The 19,457-nt window shown below is 39.2% G+C and overlaps 1 protein-coding gene across 6 annotated transcripts in view; it reads left to right on the top strand.

The window, feature by feature from the left end:
- Window positions 1-19,457, top strand: part of Rgk3 (Rad, Gem/Kir family member 3) — a 124,879-nt gene that overhangs the window by 14,759 nt on the left and 90,663 nt on the right. The window contains exons 2-4 of one of the 6 annotated variants that reach the window (XM_076314976.1): window positions 5,425-5,477; window positions 5,617-6,804; window positions 14,023-14,283. In XM_076314976.1, coding sequence (XP_076171091.1) covers window positions 6,546-6,804; window positions 14,023-14,283 — 520 coding nt within the window. In that variant the 5' untranslated portion in view covers window positions 5,425-5,477; window positions 5,617-6,545. Of the gene's footprint in view, window positions 1-1,291; window positions 6,805-14,022; window positions 14,284-19,457 lie in introns of those variants that run through there. The other 5 variants (XM_076314973.1, XM_076314977.1, XM_076314975.1 and 2 more) reach the window with 5 other exon arrangements.

Here is a 19,457-nt window from a genome sequence, read left to right as displayed (position 1 = left end):
ATTATTATGGGATTTGTTGCTACCTATAAAGTGATGAGAGTACTCTGGTGGTATAACAGAATTTATCGCTAGAAAGTTAGGAGCTTTACGCTTATTGCTATTTGTTTTTTAGTGGAGCTTGTGGGGTTTCTGGAGAACTTTTAGGAAGAGCAACGGGAATAGAACAATTATAGGGAGAGATGTATACATTCTAATGGGATTTATCGTTATTTCACGATATTGAGAGTATTGGAGCGATACATCGAAATCTACCCTTAGATCGTTACAAGCATTGTACTTTATTTTTTTTTTAAACGAATTTTCGAAAAGAATTTTTGGAAAAGTGTTAATAAATTAGAAATCTTACTTTGAGGATCAATTTAAAATAATTTTTTAGTCCACTATAGGAGCGTTAGAAGTTTCGCGTTCCATATGCTGCTTTCTCGAGTCAATGGTGGATTCCATAAGTTTGGTAGGGTAGTTTACGAAGAGCATCGTACATAGGAGTTTGTAAAATATGAATTATGAATCTCACCAAAGCTCTGGATATCATAGTTTATCGTCGAAGGTTAGAAGTTTCTCGTTGATATTTTAATTTTTTAACCAACAAGTACAGTCTCCAGGTCAATAGAGAACATCTAGGAGGATCACTGAGTAAAGGAAAATCACGAATCTTACGCATTTGTTGTTATTTTCCTACGTAGATACGATAAATGGACCGAAATAGAGTAGTGTTTACTGTTAGAACGTTGGAAGCTTCGCATTTATTGTTCTCTTTTATGCGAGTTTACCGAGGAATCCGTGGTGTAGTAGATTTCCCGAAGGGACAATGTAATAGCGCTACGAATATCATTATGGATTTGCTGTTGTATCCTTAAGCAGTAATGGGTATACCCGGATGGGACATCAGCGTTTATTGCCAGAACATTAGAAGCTTTGCTGTTCTCTTCTGTTCGAGTTGATGGGGGAGTTCGTGAGATCGGTAACAGATTTTTCAGAGGTGTATCGATAGCATTGTTCGTATCCGCGACAACCATTTTGAAACGATACTTTGGTCTACTCTGAACACGAGGTGATCTTCGAAATAAATAAGTCTGACATTAACAACGGAGGACTTTTGTTCCGATAACAGATGAGCGTGTTCATTCCACGATGTTGAATAAAGATAATATTGTATAATTCATAGATTACTACGGAATCTGTGGATTCGATAGTAAGTTTTTAGAGAAAGCAACGAGTATAGAATGATAAATTTCTCATTAGAAATTTCACGCGTTCGATTGGTGGTAGATTCGATGAATTTGTTAGTAGACTTTTAGGAAATGTAACTATTGGATCGTTCGGAAAGTCATTTGGTTTTTTTTTTTTTGGTGAATATGAAAAACAATTTTTTTAGAGTGTATGAACATTTTATTGAATTACATATTCTCCATTTTGGAAAACGAAATGACGTTCCGAACAACCCAATGGTACAAAAGAGATATGAATCTGTTATCTACGAAGAGTTAGAAGTTTCTCACTGTTCTATTTTCTACGATTCGAGTTCACGAGATTAGTGACAGATTCTGTGGTTTTGTTAATAGATTTTTAGGAAAAGTAACTAGTATAGAAGAATTATGAATCATAATCGGATTGGTAGCAAACTGATCGGGAAAAATACCAAAGGGAATAGGAATATTATTAGGAATTTTCAATAATTTTCCAACATAAACGAAATTATCGGAAAGACGTATCGTTGCGCGTAATTAAAAACTCCCGTATATGTTTAACACGTATTTCGTATCCGTATTCGAATTAATTCGAGTACGTATTCCGTCGCTGTGCGCGTTGAAAGAGAAAATGGAATTTCAATCGTACACCTGTACAGAGTCACGCGTCAATACGACGGGTAATAAGGTCGAAAGACAGTTCATATATTGGAGAATATATTATGCGAGTGTACTGCTTGATAAGGTTGAGGAGATCACGGGGGCGTCCGATGGAGGTCGATACGGACAATTTTGCCCTTTTCGACGATCAAAGGCGTAATTCACCTTTAAAAGGAAAACGAGTTGTTTGTTAAACACGGGACGAAAATAAATTCGAACGTAAGATGGGTCGAGTAGGTTACAAAGTTCGGGAACTCGGAACGTTCCCGCGAGATCGCTGGTCTCGAACAACTTCCAAATTGCAGCTGATGCAATTTTCGACGGGGAATTCGGTGGAAACTTGGCGACCAAGTGGGTTACAATTTACGACGCACCATAGAAACCGGAAAAACACTACGTGGACGCAAACCGACGAGTACGGGATTCGTAAAACTCGTTATCGGCGCGTCGAGCTTGTAAACACCGCGAAATGCGCAAAGGTTGATCTCTTCCACTTAACGTTGCACTTCGAGCGCAATAAACGCGTCATTCTCATCCGAAGGAAAAAACAGATCGATAGATCGTTTTTTTTTTTTTTTTTCCTCAATAAAGGCCTTACGCAGCATCGTCGGGACGCACGGTGTCTATAATACGGTTACAATATTAACCGCCTCTTTAAATCTACGTGGAACTTGGAAAGTTACATTTTTACTCCCTCCGAGTATAACCGTGTTTACGTCGAATCCTGGTCGAATAAAATCGAACGAAACTTTGCGCGAACGTTCGTTCACGAATTTGATAAAAATTTCGTCAAGTCGCGTTTCGATCTTTGCGATTCGCGCGACGAATTATGATATTTATTCTTTTTTTACAATAAAGGCCTTGTACAGCATCATTGGGAGCATCATTGTCTTTTTAACGCTAGAACTACTGACAGATTTCGTAATATTAAGGTATACCTTATATGTATATATCTAAATGAAAATCAATCGATGAGGAAAAAGAAGAATTTGTGAAATTGATACGTAAAATATAAAAGATCTAATGTCTTTAGAAAACATAGCATGGAATTTAAAGTAAATTTTATTATGAAAGCACATCTAGTATTAAATCCACGTAGATCTTTGAGAGATACGTTTTTACTTCCAAAGAGTATAGACGTGTTCGGTTACAGGGTGATACGGAAATACGTGTTCGTAATTCAGAGGGTGAATCTATACACTAACACGAGTAGAAAATGTCTTTCGAACGTATTAGATTCTTCGGAAAATTATTTCGTTTTCCAAAATGGAAAGTGTACAATTTAATAAAATGTTTACGGACTCTAAAAAAATCGTGTTTCATTTTCACCAAAAAAAAAAAAGAAAACGAAATGACTTTCCGAACAATTCGATGTGTCTTATGTTCCTTGGTTTTCGAGTTAGGGACGATCGAAGAAAATGTTTGGAATTTCAGGAATAGTTTCGAATCGATTTCGTATCCTTTCTCGTGGATCGTGGCACAGTTGAGAATTGGAAAGATGACGAAGACGAGTAGAAAATGTCTTTCGAACGTGTGTCTTGTGTTCCTTGGTTTTCGAGTTGGGGACGATCGAAGACAATGTTCAGAGTTCCACGAATAGTTTTGTTGCGCGTTGGTCGGCGAGAAGTGTCGATATTGGAGTATCTTGTCGGCCACGTTTCTCGAAGAACAAGTTAGGGTTATCGAGATCGTTGGAAACGGTGAATGCATTCATACCGTTTGAAAACTCGACACGGAACGAAACTTCTCGTGGACGTTCTCAATTTTACGCGTTCGGTGTGTATACCTATTGGCTGATTTCTGTGTTCAAAAAGTGAAAAAGTTGTATCTGATCGATGGATGGTTTGTATCGACAGAAGGGGAAACTCGGAGTGGGAAATTTTCCCATTGGCTGTTGACCTGGGGTTCTTGGAAGCAACGTTAATAAAAATCCTACAGTCGCGGAAAGGTTCTTTAATTGCTTTACATATGGTTTCCAGCTGTCCAAGAACCCAGGCTGTGATCATTAAATTAATAAATTGTAAACGGAGGGTCGATCGGAGTCGTAGCGTTTGACGATTCGGTCGTGTGTCGATCCTCTTCGTAAACTCGCGCAAACTTTTTGCAACAAGTTTCGAATCCCATTTTGTATCCTCGCTCGTAAATCGTGATCGAGTAAAATCGAACGGAAGTTCCCGCGAACGTTCGTTTACCAATTGGTAAACATTTCGTCAAGTCGGTCCCAGCGATTCGCGCGACGAAAATTCGGGACGCGCTTAAATTGATCCACGTTCATCCACGGACGTTTGAAAACGTTGGATCGCGAAATATCCCGTGCGATATCCCGTGGTTCTATCCCCATGAGCGGCCCCGAACGAGATGAATTTTCTTTCGAGCCGTTCTGTCGCGTTATGTGTACATTCGACGTACACTCGCGTCGTGTTACCCGCAAGTTCGACGACTTTGACAGCGCGCTCATTTGCATAATACACAAGGCGTCTCGTGAAAATCCTGCGAGACGTTTTCACCTCGTTGCGTCTAAACCGATTCACGTAGGATAAAGTCTGTTCCGTTCTACAGCGCGATTCAAAAATACACGTAGATAAATCGGAAGGTGAATCTACCTACTGAACGCGAATGAAAAAATGTCTTATGAGTATACGTACATCCTGTGTACCTCAGTCTTCGAATTTTTGACGATTAGTGAAAACATTCAAAGTGTACGCCACGTTCTTTGATATTTTTAGTTCGGAGCCGTTTAAAATCCATCGTGCGTCGACCGGACGTCGACAATGTACTGTGCGCGGTTGAGAAGTTGACATCTGAAAGAAATTGAGAATCGAGTCGAACACTTTAATCGGTCTTCGATTGCCTGCGACTAGCAACGAGTAAAAATTGCTCGAAGCTGTCCATATTCCTGTGTAACACTATGTCCCCTTCATCCAGGAGTCATTTTTTCACTTCCCAACTGTACAACGATCCACGAGAATGCGTACTAAATGTATTACGAAACTATTCGCGAAACTCCAAACATTCTCATCGATCGTTCGTAATTCGAAGACCAAGTTATTGGGTTGTTCGAAAAGTCATTTCGTTTTCCAAAATGGAGAATGTATAATTTCATAAAATCTTTGTACATTCTAAAAAAATCGTGTTTTATTTTCACCAAGAAAAAGAAAAACGAAATGACATTTCGAACAACCTGATGCATAGGATAATACGTTCGAAAGACATTTTCCACTCACCTTGATGCATAGATCCCCCTCTGAATTACGAACACGTATTTCCGTATCACCCTATAACCTAAGCAAACCGCGTGCCGCAATTAATATCAGTACCGTAGAACCAAATAGCGCGGAGCCGGCCCGCTGTTGTTCTTACGTAAATAAATTAATTGCCGGGACTCGCGTAACGGAATTCACGGTGGCGCATAACACCCCGAAGCCTCGGAACCGGGGAAAAATAATTACGAGCGTTAGTCAAAGAACCGAACGAAAACGCACTTCCGACTGGAAAATTGTTTTTACGCTCGGCGCGCGTACCCGAGACGCGAAACTTCGATTCGTACATCGAGCTAGAATTGCAAATTTTATTCCAGAAGATCGTTTCTGTCCCGAATTCCGTAAACGAGAGAGCGATTGAACACTTTCGGTAATAACCGTCCCGATGGAACCGGAATTTTAGATTAAAGTTTCATCGAGCGATATCCAGGCGGGAATATTGTTCGAACGGTTCGTCGAACATCGGGTTTCACCGCGATTAACGACTGCGATACCACATGTTGCTTCAGAATTCACGTTTCGACGGCCCGAGCCTCTCGAGCGAAACGCGACGACGGAGGGACACCGGTGTCGTATCCCGGTGAACTCGACGTAACAGTGTTCAACGAGTACACCACGGGACTAGCAATCGTAGACTGTGTCCACCAGTTCACCAACGAATCCGTGTCGGACGCTGCGTGACTCTCGCGGAACGTCCGCACGCGTGTGAATTTCGCGAAGGGATCGTTCTCGTGGTTCTCGAGTGGGACAATCTCTCCTCCGAGACTTTGTAAATACGTTCAGGGTGATTCTCCAGGTCACCAGGTGAATCTTGATCATTTCTAAGAGCGAGAGTACCGGCTGGAAAAGTGTTCACCTGGAAGAAACAGTTCGAATACTCGTAAAACTCCCCTGGAACGGTTCTCAGTTCAACAAGGGACACTCGAGAGAAGGAAATCGACTTTGAGACATTGTAAACTTATTTAGAGTGATTCTCTAGTTCACCAGGTGAATCTTAATCATTTCTAAGAGCGAGAGTACCGGCTGGAAAAGAGTTCATCTGGAAGAAACAGTTCGAATACATGTAAAACTCTCTTGGAACAGTACTCAGTTCAACAAAGGACACTCGAGAGAAGGAAATCGACTTCGAGACATTGTAAATTCGCTCAGAGTGATTCTCCAATTCATCAGGTGAATCTCGATAATTTCTAAGAGCGAGAGTACCGGCTGGAAAAGTGTTCACCTGGAAGAAACAGTTCGAATACATGTAAAACTCTCTTGGAACGGTTCTCAGTTCAACAAGGGACACTCAAGAGGAGAAAATCGATTTCGAGACATCGATAGAGTGCAGTGATAAGAGGCACCGAACCGTTATCGAGACGATAGACGCTCGTGGAATCGTTCGTACGGATTGTGAACTCGCGCGTTCGGGGGAAAAGTTAAAGACAACGGGGACAAGATGGCCGAGAACTCCCTTCGCAGGAAGACCAGATCCGCTTCGATCTGCGCCCCGGGATTCTCCAGCATGGAACAGATGCTGGAGGCGATGCCTCCCTCGGGCGCCAGAGACAGGGACAAGTCCGACAGGGAGAAGGATAGCGGAAGCGGCACTCCCGATAGTAGCACACCGACCAGAAGACGTAGACCCGCAACGAGGTCCCAGAGTGCTCGTGTTTCCGGCGCGAATAAGAGCATTCGACGTCGAGCAGCTGCTCAAGGTAATCGAACGATAATGTTAACGATCTTTCACGTGTTTGGTACAACGATCGACCAGGAAACAAATGTTTCGTTTGTCGCGGTTTCTCGTCGAGAACACGTTCCGTTTCGTACAGGGCTTGGAAACAGTTATGTCGGTTTCGGTTCTTCAAACAGTTACGAGAACCGAAGGTATGCTACAATTGTTATGGGATATGTCCTGGATCATTTCGGTTACGGTTCTTCAGGACTGATATTACATCGGTTCTATAACTGTTGATATATTTCGATACGGTTGTTTAGAACCGATATTATATCGGTTCTATAATTGTTAAGATATTTTAGTTACGGTTGTTTAGAACCGATATTATATCGATTCTATAACTGTTGATATATTTCGGTTACAGTTCTTCAGAACTGATATTACATCGGTTCTATAACTGTTGATATATTTCGATCACGGTTCTTCAGAACCGATATTATATCGTTTCTGTAACTGTTATTTTTCGGTTCAGTTATGTACTATACAATATTAAGAAGTATATTCTACGATAAAATAAATGACACCATTTCACAATATTAACGATATATCAATTATTAAAATTAGATTATAATTAACGCGATGTTAATTATAATCGTGTACAATCGAAGTGTCGAAAAATAATTTGTAAGAATAGATATTGAAAAATAAATTTCTTTCAAATATTTAATGCCTTACTTAAAACGTTTATGTACAAGAGTCAGGATATAAGATTGTACGAATATTACGTAAAATCGAACCATAAAGGATACAGAACCGAAAAGTAACATTTATAGAATCTGTATAAAACCGATATAATATCGCTTCCAAAGAACCGATATAGAACCTAATATGGGCTAGAATCGATACATCTTTCTAACTGTTGAGACATTTTTTTCGTTTCTCGTAACTGTCTCGATCAGAACCGATATACAACACTTTAAAACAATTATTTTCGGAACCCTTTCAATCTATCGTTTAAGAATGTAGGCTAGTTCGTTAGCAACAAGCCTTACATTCAGATCGTTCCTGATAGCATAATTATAAAACTTAGCGAATTGCATTTGGTTTCGAGCATGCGAGCCATTTGTCATTTCACGTTTTGCTACGTTGCATCGATTGCGTACCGGTCATTTATCTTCCGATGGAAAGAAAAATCAAACTGCAGTCTCACGTTGCACCGTGGTGAAAGCAATCGGTAAATGCGTCGCTCGAAGAAACGATGCACAAAATATCGTTGTCGTGTACATATTTAAAAATTGTTGTTCCGTCACGATTGCCCTATTTTCCGTAGACAAGTCAACCGTTTAAATATCACCTTTCGAACGTTGTTCTTATTTCCTCGAAAACGAATCATGTACGATTTGTAAACGCTCGCCTAATTCTCAAGAAAGGATCACGCGTAGTTCCATTCTTGAGAAATTTCAGCTCCTTGAAATCGTCACGTACAATTTGTAAACGTTCGCTTAATTCTCGCGAAAGAATTAGGTACAGTTCCATTCTCAAAAAATGTCAGCTCCTCGAAATCGTCGCGTAACTGACGTAAAATTGCGCGAAGAAATAATCACGAGGACAAAGAAAAAGACAATTACCAAGACGGACGAAACACGATGTTTCGCGGGGTAACGAAACAAATTATAGAACACGGTTTCTATGTTGCGCGAGGCTTGATAAACGATTCGACCGTAATTAACGAGCGGTTTACGGTGACTCGATGTTTTTCTTTCCCCGCCCGTGCCTCGAAACGATTTTTTCGTTTTCGGTTGCACATTTGCTCGTGCAACGGCGGTGCATCGTTGTTCCTTTTGTTTTTTCTTCCACACGTTCGGACAAAGCCAGTAGGAGGAATGAATTCCTTTGCGAATTAATTTTCAATCGTTCGGAGGTCTTTGGACCCATTAGCATTTTCGCGCGATCGGTCACTATCGGTATCGATGGTACGTGAAAGAGCACGCAGATAACACCGGTGTGTCCGCGGTTCGATGCTTCTGACCCTCTGTCATCGTCCATTTTTAAATTAACTTCGTCGAAGGGTGAAGCAACCAACGTCACAGACAGCGACTCGATTTACCGACACGGAACGACGAAAGGTTCTCGACGACGCGGATACATACGTACCCACGCTGCAACTTTTGCAGCCAATGGCTGAAAATGTCACCCGCATAATTTGCATCGCGTAACGGGACGCTCTTCGTTTCCATTCAAAATGCACACAGAGCGATGGAAAGGGGGGGAAAAAAAAAAGAAAAAAATACTCGCTCCTTCGCGCCGTTGCTTAAATTAACGAGCACCGCGCTCCAAGGAACGGTCTTAAACAATTTTTGCGACGAAAAGCGAAACGAGCGACGAGGAGATATAATATTTTTAGAACCGGAGTAAATTGTCTATTCGAAATGTCGGACATTTTACGAAAAGTGCAACTTTTCGAACGATATCGAACCGACTTGAACAATCCCTTTTGTAGAAATTTCCCAAGGTTCTCGATCATGCGAAGAATCTGGAAATAAGGTACTTTCAATTTTTGTTTTCTCTTGGAGAAAAGAGACAAACTCGACTTTGAAACTGAGTAACTCACATTCGAGAACATTGATTGTACGTGAATGATTACTCGACGTCGTTCTTTGGGTAACTCGTTTTTCGTGTAATCGTTAAAATTGAGACTTCGAAGACCCTCAGGATCGAGTGTCCGTGTGTTTAAATAAATGTTCACCTTGTGGTCCCAAAATTCTTTCGGATAAAAGTGTGCGGCGTTTCCAAAGTCCCTTGAATCCTAACAGATTGCCTCCTATTAATCGTTCGGGACGTCTCGTTGTCGATCTTCGTTTAAAGGAAGCGAGGTAGAAGGGAGGAGACGGCGTGTATCTTTAAATAAGCTTCGTTTAGTTCCCGAAACCCTTCTCGGGATCGTATTTTCGTGTTAAATGGATCCGACGAGCGGCACAGTGTCTCAACTAAGGTGCACTGGCACCGGGAGCCCCGTTTAGACTGTCAGTGACCTACTACCCAAACGAATGGTGCCAGAATAGAAACCGGCGTGATTTCGAGCATCCTCCAGAGCGTGAAACATTGTCGACGCAATATGTAAGCGTGCCTCTACGAACAACCCACGTACACCTCGTCTCTATGCGTTCAGCTATCGTTTCGAATCCATTTTTCGGGATGTTCTGAACGCTCAGGAGAAACGGTACCACGAGAAACGAAAAATGGTCAACGTAAGCGAGAAACTCGATCAATAGTTTTCTTTAACGAATTTATCCATTTTCGTGAAACAAGTTCAAGTTCACGAGGACGGTAACGTATTCTGGTAGGAGAAATTCGATAAATTGTTACTTCGCAACTTAACGTTAGGTTTGCGTGTAAGATGGTCGATGAAACGTATAAGAGGACCAAAGTGATGCGTTGCAGGCAATATTAAACAGCGAAACAACGAGCTGCGTTCGTATTTATATTTTTCGGGAAATTCGACAAATTGTTATTTTACAACCTAACGCCTAGGTTCGCGTGTAAGATGGACGGTAAAATGTTGCACGATACAAGAAGATGGAAATTGAGTATTGCAGGCAATACGATAGAGCAAAGCAACGAGATGTATACTAATCCACTTTTGGGATATTCTGGGCGTCCATTACGTACTCGAAGAAACGAGAACTTGTCGAAGTAAACAAGAATCTCGATTAATATTTTTCTTTAACGAATATTCGTTAACTATAATGAAACAAAATACGTGTCGAAGTTTACGAAGACGGTAGGATATTGTGGAGAGGAAAAAAGGGAAAAATTTAACGAATTGCTATTTTACAAGCTAACGTTCAATTCGTGTATAAGATGGTCGATAAAATGTTGCGAGAATAGAAGCAGACCGAAATTAAATATTGCGGGTTATATGAAAGAGCGAAGCGACGAGCTGCACGGTTGAAAGAAACGTAGAAATAGGGTGAAAATAATTGGCTGGTACTTAAGAAGAGGAAACTCGAGATTTCGGTGTTGCAGCTAATTCGGTGATAGTTAGAATAAGGCTGATTCATCGAACTCAGCTCGCGCGTTACTACGAACGCAATTGTAATTCTATCGTGGCGATACCGAGAATACTCTTGGACGCGGAGGAACGATCTCCAACTTGGTCTGTTTGAAAGAAAAAAATGTTCAAAAGCATGATCGTTTCCCTCGAGCTGCTCAACCGTGTCCCCGAGAGACTCGAAATAGTTGATTCGGGAGAATTAAAATAGGTAGCTCAAGAGAATCGGAATGGCTAGCTCAAGAGAATTAGAATGGGCAGCTCAAGAGAATTAGAATAGTTAGATCCGTTCTCCTGTTCGGATCAACAATCTGTGGAACCGAGCTTACGCATAGTGACCTCATTAACGGAGTTTGCAATCTAGTAAACTTTAGTCAGAGCGTGGACAGTATATCGGGCTCAACGAGTTGCTCGAAACAACGCATTTAATTATAACCGAATTATAACCGAGTTGGAACCGAAATTACAACCGAAAATACTAACTGTAATAAATTCTTCGTAGATGTTAACTTTAACGAGTACGATATTTATAAAAGAAGTCATCTAATTGGCTAAACGTTACGTCTCGATCGGACGACAAAGTTTCATTATACTTGACAATTATTTTCATCTCCGTTAGTGTTTATAAATTTTTATCTTTTATTCCCCAAAAATTCGCGAATCTTCATTCTTCGAACACGAATATCAGTGGATAAGAAAAAAGAAAATAAATATACACGTAATTCGATGTTTCGAGCGTGCCAAGTTTCATCAAAGCTGAAAATTGTCAATTGGGCGATGTTCCTCGTAAGAATAAATCGCTCGACACTGTCCACGTTTCCCCTCACCGATGATATCATTTTCTCCGTAATCTGGGTTTGATCTTTCTTCCTCTGTACGGTATCACGGTATCAATAGCAACGCTTCGAATCGAGATGGCGTGGCTCGGGACTTGCTTTATTCCGCGAATCGCCGTGAATCGAGCTCTAGGCATCGAAACGATATTTATTCACGGTTCGACGAACGTGACCCGGGAACTAAAAACAAAAAAGAAAAAAAAAAAAAGAAAAATCGAGCAGCCCGATAGGGGGATGGTTCTCCTCCATCGAAGTCCAGTGCGTTGAAGGGCGAATTCGTTTTCGAGTTTATTCGAAACGGGATCCTCAATGAGTGCGCCGAGCGTGAAATAAAGAAGCGGAGAGCTTGTCCATGCATCGGGAATAGTTATCGAGGGATTTCGAGAATCGAAATATGTTGCAGCACACTTACGGCCGAGCGGTTCAAATTTGGGAGCTGTTAGGATTTTCGATCGGAGAAAAATCATTTCGAGACTCTGGACTCTGCCTGGCTTCGACGCGAAGAGAAAATCGAATTTTCTACGTTTTTTTTTTAAACACGATCTTTCGATAACGGAATCGCAAACCGTGGTGTAATTTTAAGCTAATTTTGACAGAACGGAGCAAAAATTCCCTTAGAATTTTATCCAATAATCAAAATTTCACAAAAATGGATTAATTTTAAATTGTATGTACATTCGTATTTGTGTAATGTAATTTTCGTATTTAATAATTTTAATTGTCTAATGTGATTTTTGTAATTAAATGTAAGTTTAAGTTAATTTTGACAGAATGGAGCAAAAATTCCCTTAGAATTTTATCCAATAATCAAAATTTCACAAAAATGGATTAATTTTAAATTGTACTTACATTCGTATTTGTGTAATGTAATTTTCGTATTTAATAATTTTAATTGTCTAATGTGATTTTTGTAATTAAATGTAAGTTTAAGTTAATTTTGACAGAATGGAGCAAAAATTCTCTTAGAATTTTATACAAAAATCAAAATTTCACAAAAATTGATTAATTTTAAATCGTACGTATATTCGTTCGATATAAGTTTCGCGCGAAAAGGAAATCGGTTCTTGTATTTTTTTTTAAACACGATCTTCCGATAACGAAATCGTAAAGTATAACGAACTTGTAAAAATTGACAAAGTTGAAGGATTTTAAACCCATATACAGACGCATCCAAAGTTGTACATCAGACGGATTAACTTGAAATTGCACACAAACGTAAAATAAGGTAAACGGTTACTACATCGCTCGTATCAAAGTCAACTCAATATCTACAAAGATTTATTTTATATCGCTGGAAGAGGTCACAAAATTTTATATGCAAAAACAGAATTTTCTTTAGGATGCTCTCACTTTTTCAATTTTGGGGCGCTTTTATTTATTTTATAACGGATCACAATCATAACCAAACCTTGCCCTTAACAATTTTTTCCACGATAAAAAAGAGTGAAAAATTCAAATACAAGTTATCCATCGAATTGCATTAAACTTTCTCCATACAAGAAAAGGAACTCTATGATTTTGCGAGTCTAGAAATACGTGAAAACCGAAGAACATTGAACAGGAAATCTGATATACGATTTCTCTATCCATCGGTTTCAGTTTTCAAAAGCCAGTCGTTCTTAGAAACAATGAAGTACGATAATGCAGATTTATTGCGCTTCGAAGGTTCTTCATAGACGCGAAATTTATCGTGGCAAATCAACGGATCGATGATCGCTCGTAAATCGTTGTAGCTCGAATTATTCAAAGGATCGATGTTCTCGCGTTCTTACAAAATCGAATTGTTTCTCGTCGACTTTAAAAGACGTTCAACCAGAACAAAGAATAACAATACGCAAAGAAATAAATTAGTTTCCAGACGGAAACATTAGGTTGTTCGGAAAGTGATTTCGTTTTCCAAAATGGAGAATATATAATTGAATAAAATAATTATACTTTCTAAAAGAATCGTGTTTCATTTTCACCAAAAAAAAAAAAAAAACAAAATGACTTTCCGAACAACCCAATAATACACGAATAAAATCCGACTGCTTCGTAAAGCATCGATGAAGAATTTTAAGAAGTCGCGAGCCACCATAGAATTGAATATATACTTCACTCTGTTAGTATCTCTCCCTGTGGTTAGATCTTTGAGATCAGATACGTTAATGTTTGATGGCCGACGGTAAAATTAATGAACGGACCGTTAGCTCGTTGATTTATATACATTGATCTCCGATCTCCGGTTGTAAACAATGTTGGAGCAATTAAAAGGGATTGTAAACACGCTCTTAATATATCTCGTATTTCCAACGCGGAGATATTAAAAGACTCGAGTTGGCCCGGTGTCGAACCGTTAATTATACATTTGCGTTTTGATTTCCGATTTCAGCCGCTCATCATCATCATCATCACCACGAAGGCACGGTTAAATCTGCTCACTGCAGCAGCGAGCCCAGATTGACCGACAATGACATCAGCCCTGGACTCAGAAGAAGGGGAAGTCGAAGGGGACAAAGTATGCATCATAGTCATCATAGGAAGAGCAATGCATTTCTGGATGTGCCTGACACCTCGTCGCAGATGCCTCCGAGAGAGGACGGCGAGGACGAGGACAGTTACAGGCTCCGAAGTTTCAGTTTCACCAGCAAGGGTAAGATTTATATACAATTTCTCGCAACGTGTTGTGTAACATTTTAATAAACGTGGCGCGTCGAGTTTGGAATTCGACGAACACGTCGAGTACTCTTTTTCCGAAGAAATTAGCGTATACACGTTTAATAAATATGACGCGTCGAGTTTGGTATTCGGAGAACACGTCGAATACACTTTTCCTGACGAAATTAGCATGTAGAAGAAACTTGTATACAAAGAAAATGTATACAAAGAAAATGGTCGATGTAACATTTGACAATTGAATTTAGTAACGTGTAAGAATACGACGAGACGAAATAATTAGAACATTAATTAAACACTCAAGACTAACTCACACGTGTCTGATAACAAGATAAAACTCATTGAAGTGACTAAATTGCAATTTAGATCTCTGCGCGAAACATATTATCTTCGACTGTAATAGCTTTCGCTGTAGTAGAAATTAACGCAAGATTAAAAGTAACACGAGCGAGATGATCAACTGAATTGGAAATATAACAAATTTTACGAAGATTTTAAGTATACAAACACGAAAGGCTCGTTCGGAAAACTAAAAATTAATGTCGAAGGAATGTGTAATTATTCTTCGCAATAATTTCTGAATTTACGGTATAGATTTGACCCGGAGAAATTCAATCGAAATACAAATAAGAATTAATTATTCGAAAGGCAGCCCTGAAATAAGAGCTACTTAAAATACGCTTCCAGATAACGGTGTTATCGTTCACATAACGGATAAATATATATTCACCCACCTAAAATATATACTCGCGAATAGAAAGGCAATAATTCTTTAACGTGGTACACATTTTCGACTTATCTTCGCTTGCAATGTAAAGTTTATAGTATATGTTCTACACCCATATTCGCAATTCGTACAAATCATCGCCGGTTTAATTTCCAAAGTTCCATTATTTCGTTGTTCTAGCTACAAAATTATGATTCTCGAAGTTACCTCGACGTGATTGCGTTTGAAAAATTAAACAACCGCAGAAAGTGGGCTGCAACGTGCCGTTTGTTGAAATACTACATTTCGAGTAACGTTGTACCAAATGTGTCCGAATCTAGTGCAACGAGGATGCATAAATCTTGGTGTCGGGTTCACCATTGTGTACAAACTTTCAACAATAAACGTCAAACACGCGTCCACTCGGAGAATCCGAACCGTTCGCCAATATTTTTTTTCTCTCCCCCCCTGTGCAACATCGGTTTATTTAGGTCCCGTGTCCATCGTAGTTTCGTCTCCGGTCGCGAAAGGTTCTCTCCACTCGAATCGTAAGAAATAATCACGAGTCTTCGACTCGAGAGCCCACGAGTCCATCGTAAATGATCTCGACCGGGCGAAAGATTGCTCGACCCTGTCTCGTTTCGCGACCAATTTCTCACGTGGCTGGCTATTGTTCCTCGAATCGTGAAGATCGTACTTTCCGCCCTTCGAATTCCCTGGTGATCAACCTCGAGCGATTTCTATCAGTTTTATCGGGATTCGTGGCCGAACGGGTTTCTGGTTCGAATTCGTCTTCGAGGTTCTGCCCTGTGCTCGTCGACAAGCTGAGCCAGAAATACACGTTTTTCGCGGCTGATAGAGGTAGAGAGCGAGAGGAACAGCGCGACGAGGATGGAGCAAAGAGAGAGAAAGAGAGAGAGTGTGTGTGCGTAGAGGTAGTGGGGAGGGCGAGAGTGCGAGAAAGGGGGCTCAGAGAGGAGCCAGTCGAGGCGAGATAAGCGAAAATAGAGTATGTATAGTTGTGACGTCGTACGACTTCCTCGAAGCGGTTGCTCGCCACGCGAGTTTCGAGAGCCAACGAACAGGCGTGAAAGTCGTTTACTCGTTAATCCCCGGTGGTCCCGATTCCAACGAGATTTCGGGCGGTTCGTGTAATTGCAGACGGGAAAAGCTATCCGGTACGCGAACGGAACAAACAAACTACGAAAATTAGTTCCCGGTAAGAATATCGAGAATCGGTGGAAGTTTGTTATTTCTTGAGTAGACCTTCGGGTACTTTGAAACACTCCGTTTCGATTCTGTTCGAGGGAACCTTTCAGCTTCACCGGCCGCTAAAAGGTGTCGGTGGAAGTGAAAATAGGAAAAGGGAGAGCGTTTCGTTCCTATTTCGGGTAGACGTGGGAATTGGGATTTTTGAAAGTCGATCACTTCGTTTGGATTTGTACAGTAGTTACAACTGAATTTATCAACGTACGCGGTTGTAGCGAGTTCGCGTAAATTATTACGGTTTTGATTCACGAGTACTCTTCTACGGTTTTGTTCGTTTTTGTAACCAGTGTACAAGTTTTTGGATATTTAGGAAACATCGACGTGTAAACTTTCCAACGAACATCGATTTTCCGGGTACTGATTGACATCGGTTTTATTGGTAATTATTGTTACAGGTTTTGAGAATTTTGGGAAATATTGAAACGCAATATTTTCGAGGGTCGTCGATTTTCTGGTTCGCGATCGGAATTGTTTTTATCGGTAATCAACGTTGCTTGGACAACGTATGGGTTTCAAAGTACGGGGAAATTTATCGTATTTGATATTAACCCTTTGAACTCGAGAGGAGACCCTCCATCACCACTCGATTTAGCGTACTTCCTTCAATTCGGGGAAATTTTGTCACTTGAAATTCAAATTGGAAATTAGGTATTACACTCTTTTAAGATGTAAACGTATGTACGTCAAGTATTGAAATTAAAATATTCCATTCCGTATTAATTTTGCGATTTAAAAGATTTCATCGAGACGCCAGTTTCTGGTAGCAAAAACGCTTCGAGTGCAAAGGGTTAAGTGTATCGTAGTTTATAGTTTATAGAAACATATCGCGTATACAATTAATGTTTAGTTACGTAATCACGTGTAGAGTTTTTTCTGATATTTCTTTTGCTTTTTGGAATGTAATTTTTCGCGACATTAGCGAAAATTGTAAACAATAAGAGACAAATTGAACTCATCGCTAATGTAGTGAGTAATGGTTACGATCAAGAAATTTTCTCGATCCCTTGATACTCGTTATTATTAAGTTCGATAACATTTGCGTGGTATGTTTAAATATGCAGTAGAATGCGCTGCTCTGATCAGACATTAAATATATGGTCTGGCCACGTTGTATCTTTTGTTTGATTGCAGATGGGAAAGTACGATAATGGAAAGTATTGAATGACATAAAAAGATCTATCTTTGTACGAGCTTATATTTTTACAAGTGCAACGATGCACGTATAAAATGCAATTGCAGTATTTGCTTTAATCTCTATTAGAGAGAAATTCTTTGCTTTCGAGTAAATAAAATTTCGAATCGATATTGACTCGTGATGTATATCTATTTTTTAACAATATCGTTACGTCGTATCATTGTGAAATTTAATTACGAATACCTTTTAATTTTAATGGTTACTTTCGTGTTAAACGTACACGTGTACGTTAACATCTTCAAGACACTTAAACAGAACTATACGTTTTTTCTTAGATAGTCCGGTTTATTTGGATATTCTAGGTATAAAAGTACTCGGTTAAAGTGAACGAAAAATTAACACTTCGCAAAGTATTTATAATTTTTTCATCGGTACATTTTTTATTCAAAGAGATCTAACATTTCGCGCGGAAAGAATTTTCTTTATGCATATCGTTCGAAATATCTCACGAAGTGTTCATTTTTCGCATACATTTCTTCGGTACTTTTCTACGTAGAATGTTTAAAAGAATCTATCGATCTATAAAAACAATTCTCTTTTACCAAAAAAAGTGTGATTGCACTTTGCAGATGCATTGTTGCATTTATATAAAAAAAAAAATTGGGGCCATAAAGAACTAGCTCTTGTTGTACCGTTTATAATATTCCCTTTATCGTTTCTTTTTTAGCTGCAATTAAACAAACGATTCGACGTTCTGGTACGCATGGCCGATTTTGAAAAGCATCTGTCTAATGGTTAGAATCGATCTCTTTGTGTACTCGTTTATAATTATTATCGTCGATTAAATTTGATACCAGTTTGCACTTTGATACTTATATTTTATGCGTGTTCCTCGGTCGTGTTATGTCAACGTTACGTGCACGTTACATTTCAGTTGAATTATATTTTTGTCCCGTTTCTTTTTCAAGTATTACTCGTTTCCGTGAATTGCTTCTTGACGTTTTCTGTTCGCGCCTGACTCTCAAGGTTTAGGTTTGTTCGTAAATTTCAAAATATTTCGTTGACGTCTCGAGTTTCCGTGGTGAATCGCTAATGCCACGAAGGAAAAGATACGCGGTTGGAAGTTCTTCGAGACATCTGATTCATTTTCAAACTTTTCTATTTTATCATCCGGCTGACAGTTATTTTTCTGAAAATATTCGATTCACGTACGAGACACCAGAACGATTGTTTCGTAGAGCGACGATTGTTACATTTACACGTTTTCTGATTATTTTGATTACGATTGTTCAGTAATCTAAGATACACCAGAACGTAGAAATTTGAATAGGAGTTACAAGTTTCAGTAGCAATTTAGTAGCAATTACAACGTGTGTATTAAGGAATTTAATGACATAGATTATAGTTATGACAAACCATTTGTTATTTCTGTTAAACATTTTTGACCCACCGTTTAAGGTTATCTTCGAAATTATTAAAAAAGAATGATTAAAATTGAAGAAAAGAACAAATATAAATTATACAGTGAGGAATTATGGAACCAAGAAAATAATACGAGTTTGAATAAGTTAAAATATAAAGTAAAAGATTTTATATTTAAATCTAGAAAATTAAAAATGAATATGCAATATGCCGTACGTGAACTAGTTCAGATAGGAAAATAATATATATTTTGTTACAATTATGATCTTGTTACAATTCATTGACAAATTATTTGAAAATTGGTATTCTATTTTGATTCAATAGCTGATTTATTAGCAAATCTTATTAGCAATTCTTTTCTGGAAAAAGGTCTGTATATAATCGAATACCGAACCATAATGTTTGAAGTATTTCGAAAGTTAAAGTAGCAACTCGATTAAAATAAGTTAATTAGTGCTCGAGAAGTCAAGAGAATACATTGAAAACTCAGGCTGGGAAAAACTTCCATGGTAAACACCGAGGAAATAAAGTGAAACGAGACGTTTGAGGAAGTCCTTGGTTAGGTGTTTTTTTCCTGCGACCAGAGGCCAAAATAGATTTTCTCCTTGACGTTTAACCG

Source organism: Ptiloglossa arizonensis, chromosome 6 (assembly GCF_051014685.1).
Source record: "Ptiloglossa arizonensis isolate GNS036 chromosome 6, iyPtiAriz1_principal, whole genome shotgun sequence".
Lineage (NCBI taxonomy): Eukaryota > Metazoa > Arthropoda > Insecta > Hymenoptera > Colletidae > Ptiloglossa > Ptiloglossa arizonensis.
The sequence above is the reverse complement of the archived record's forward strand: the minus strand, read 5'-3'. Positions and strand labels throughout refer to the sequence as shown.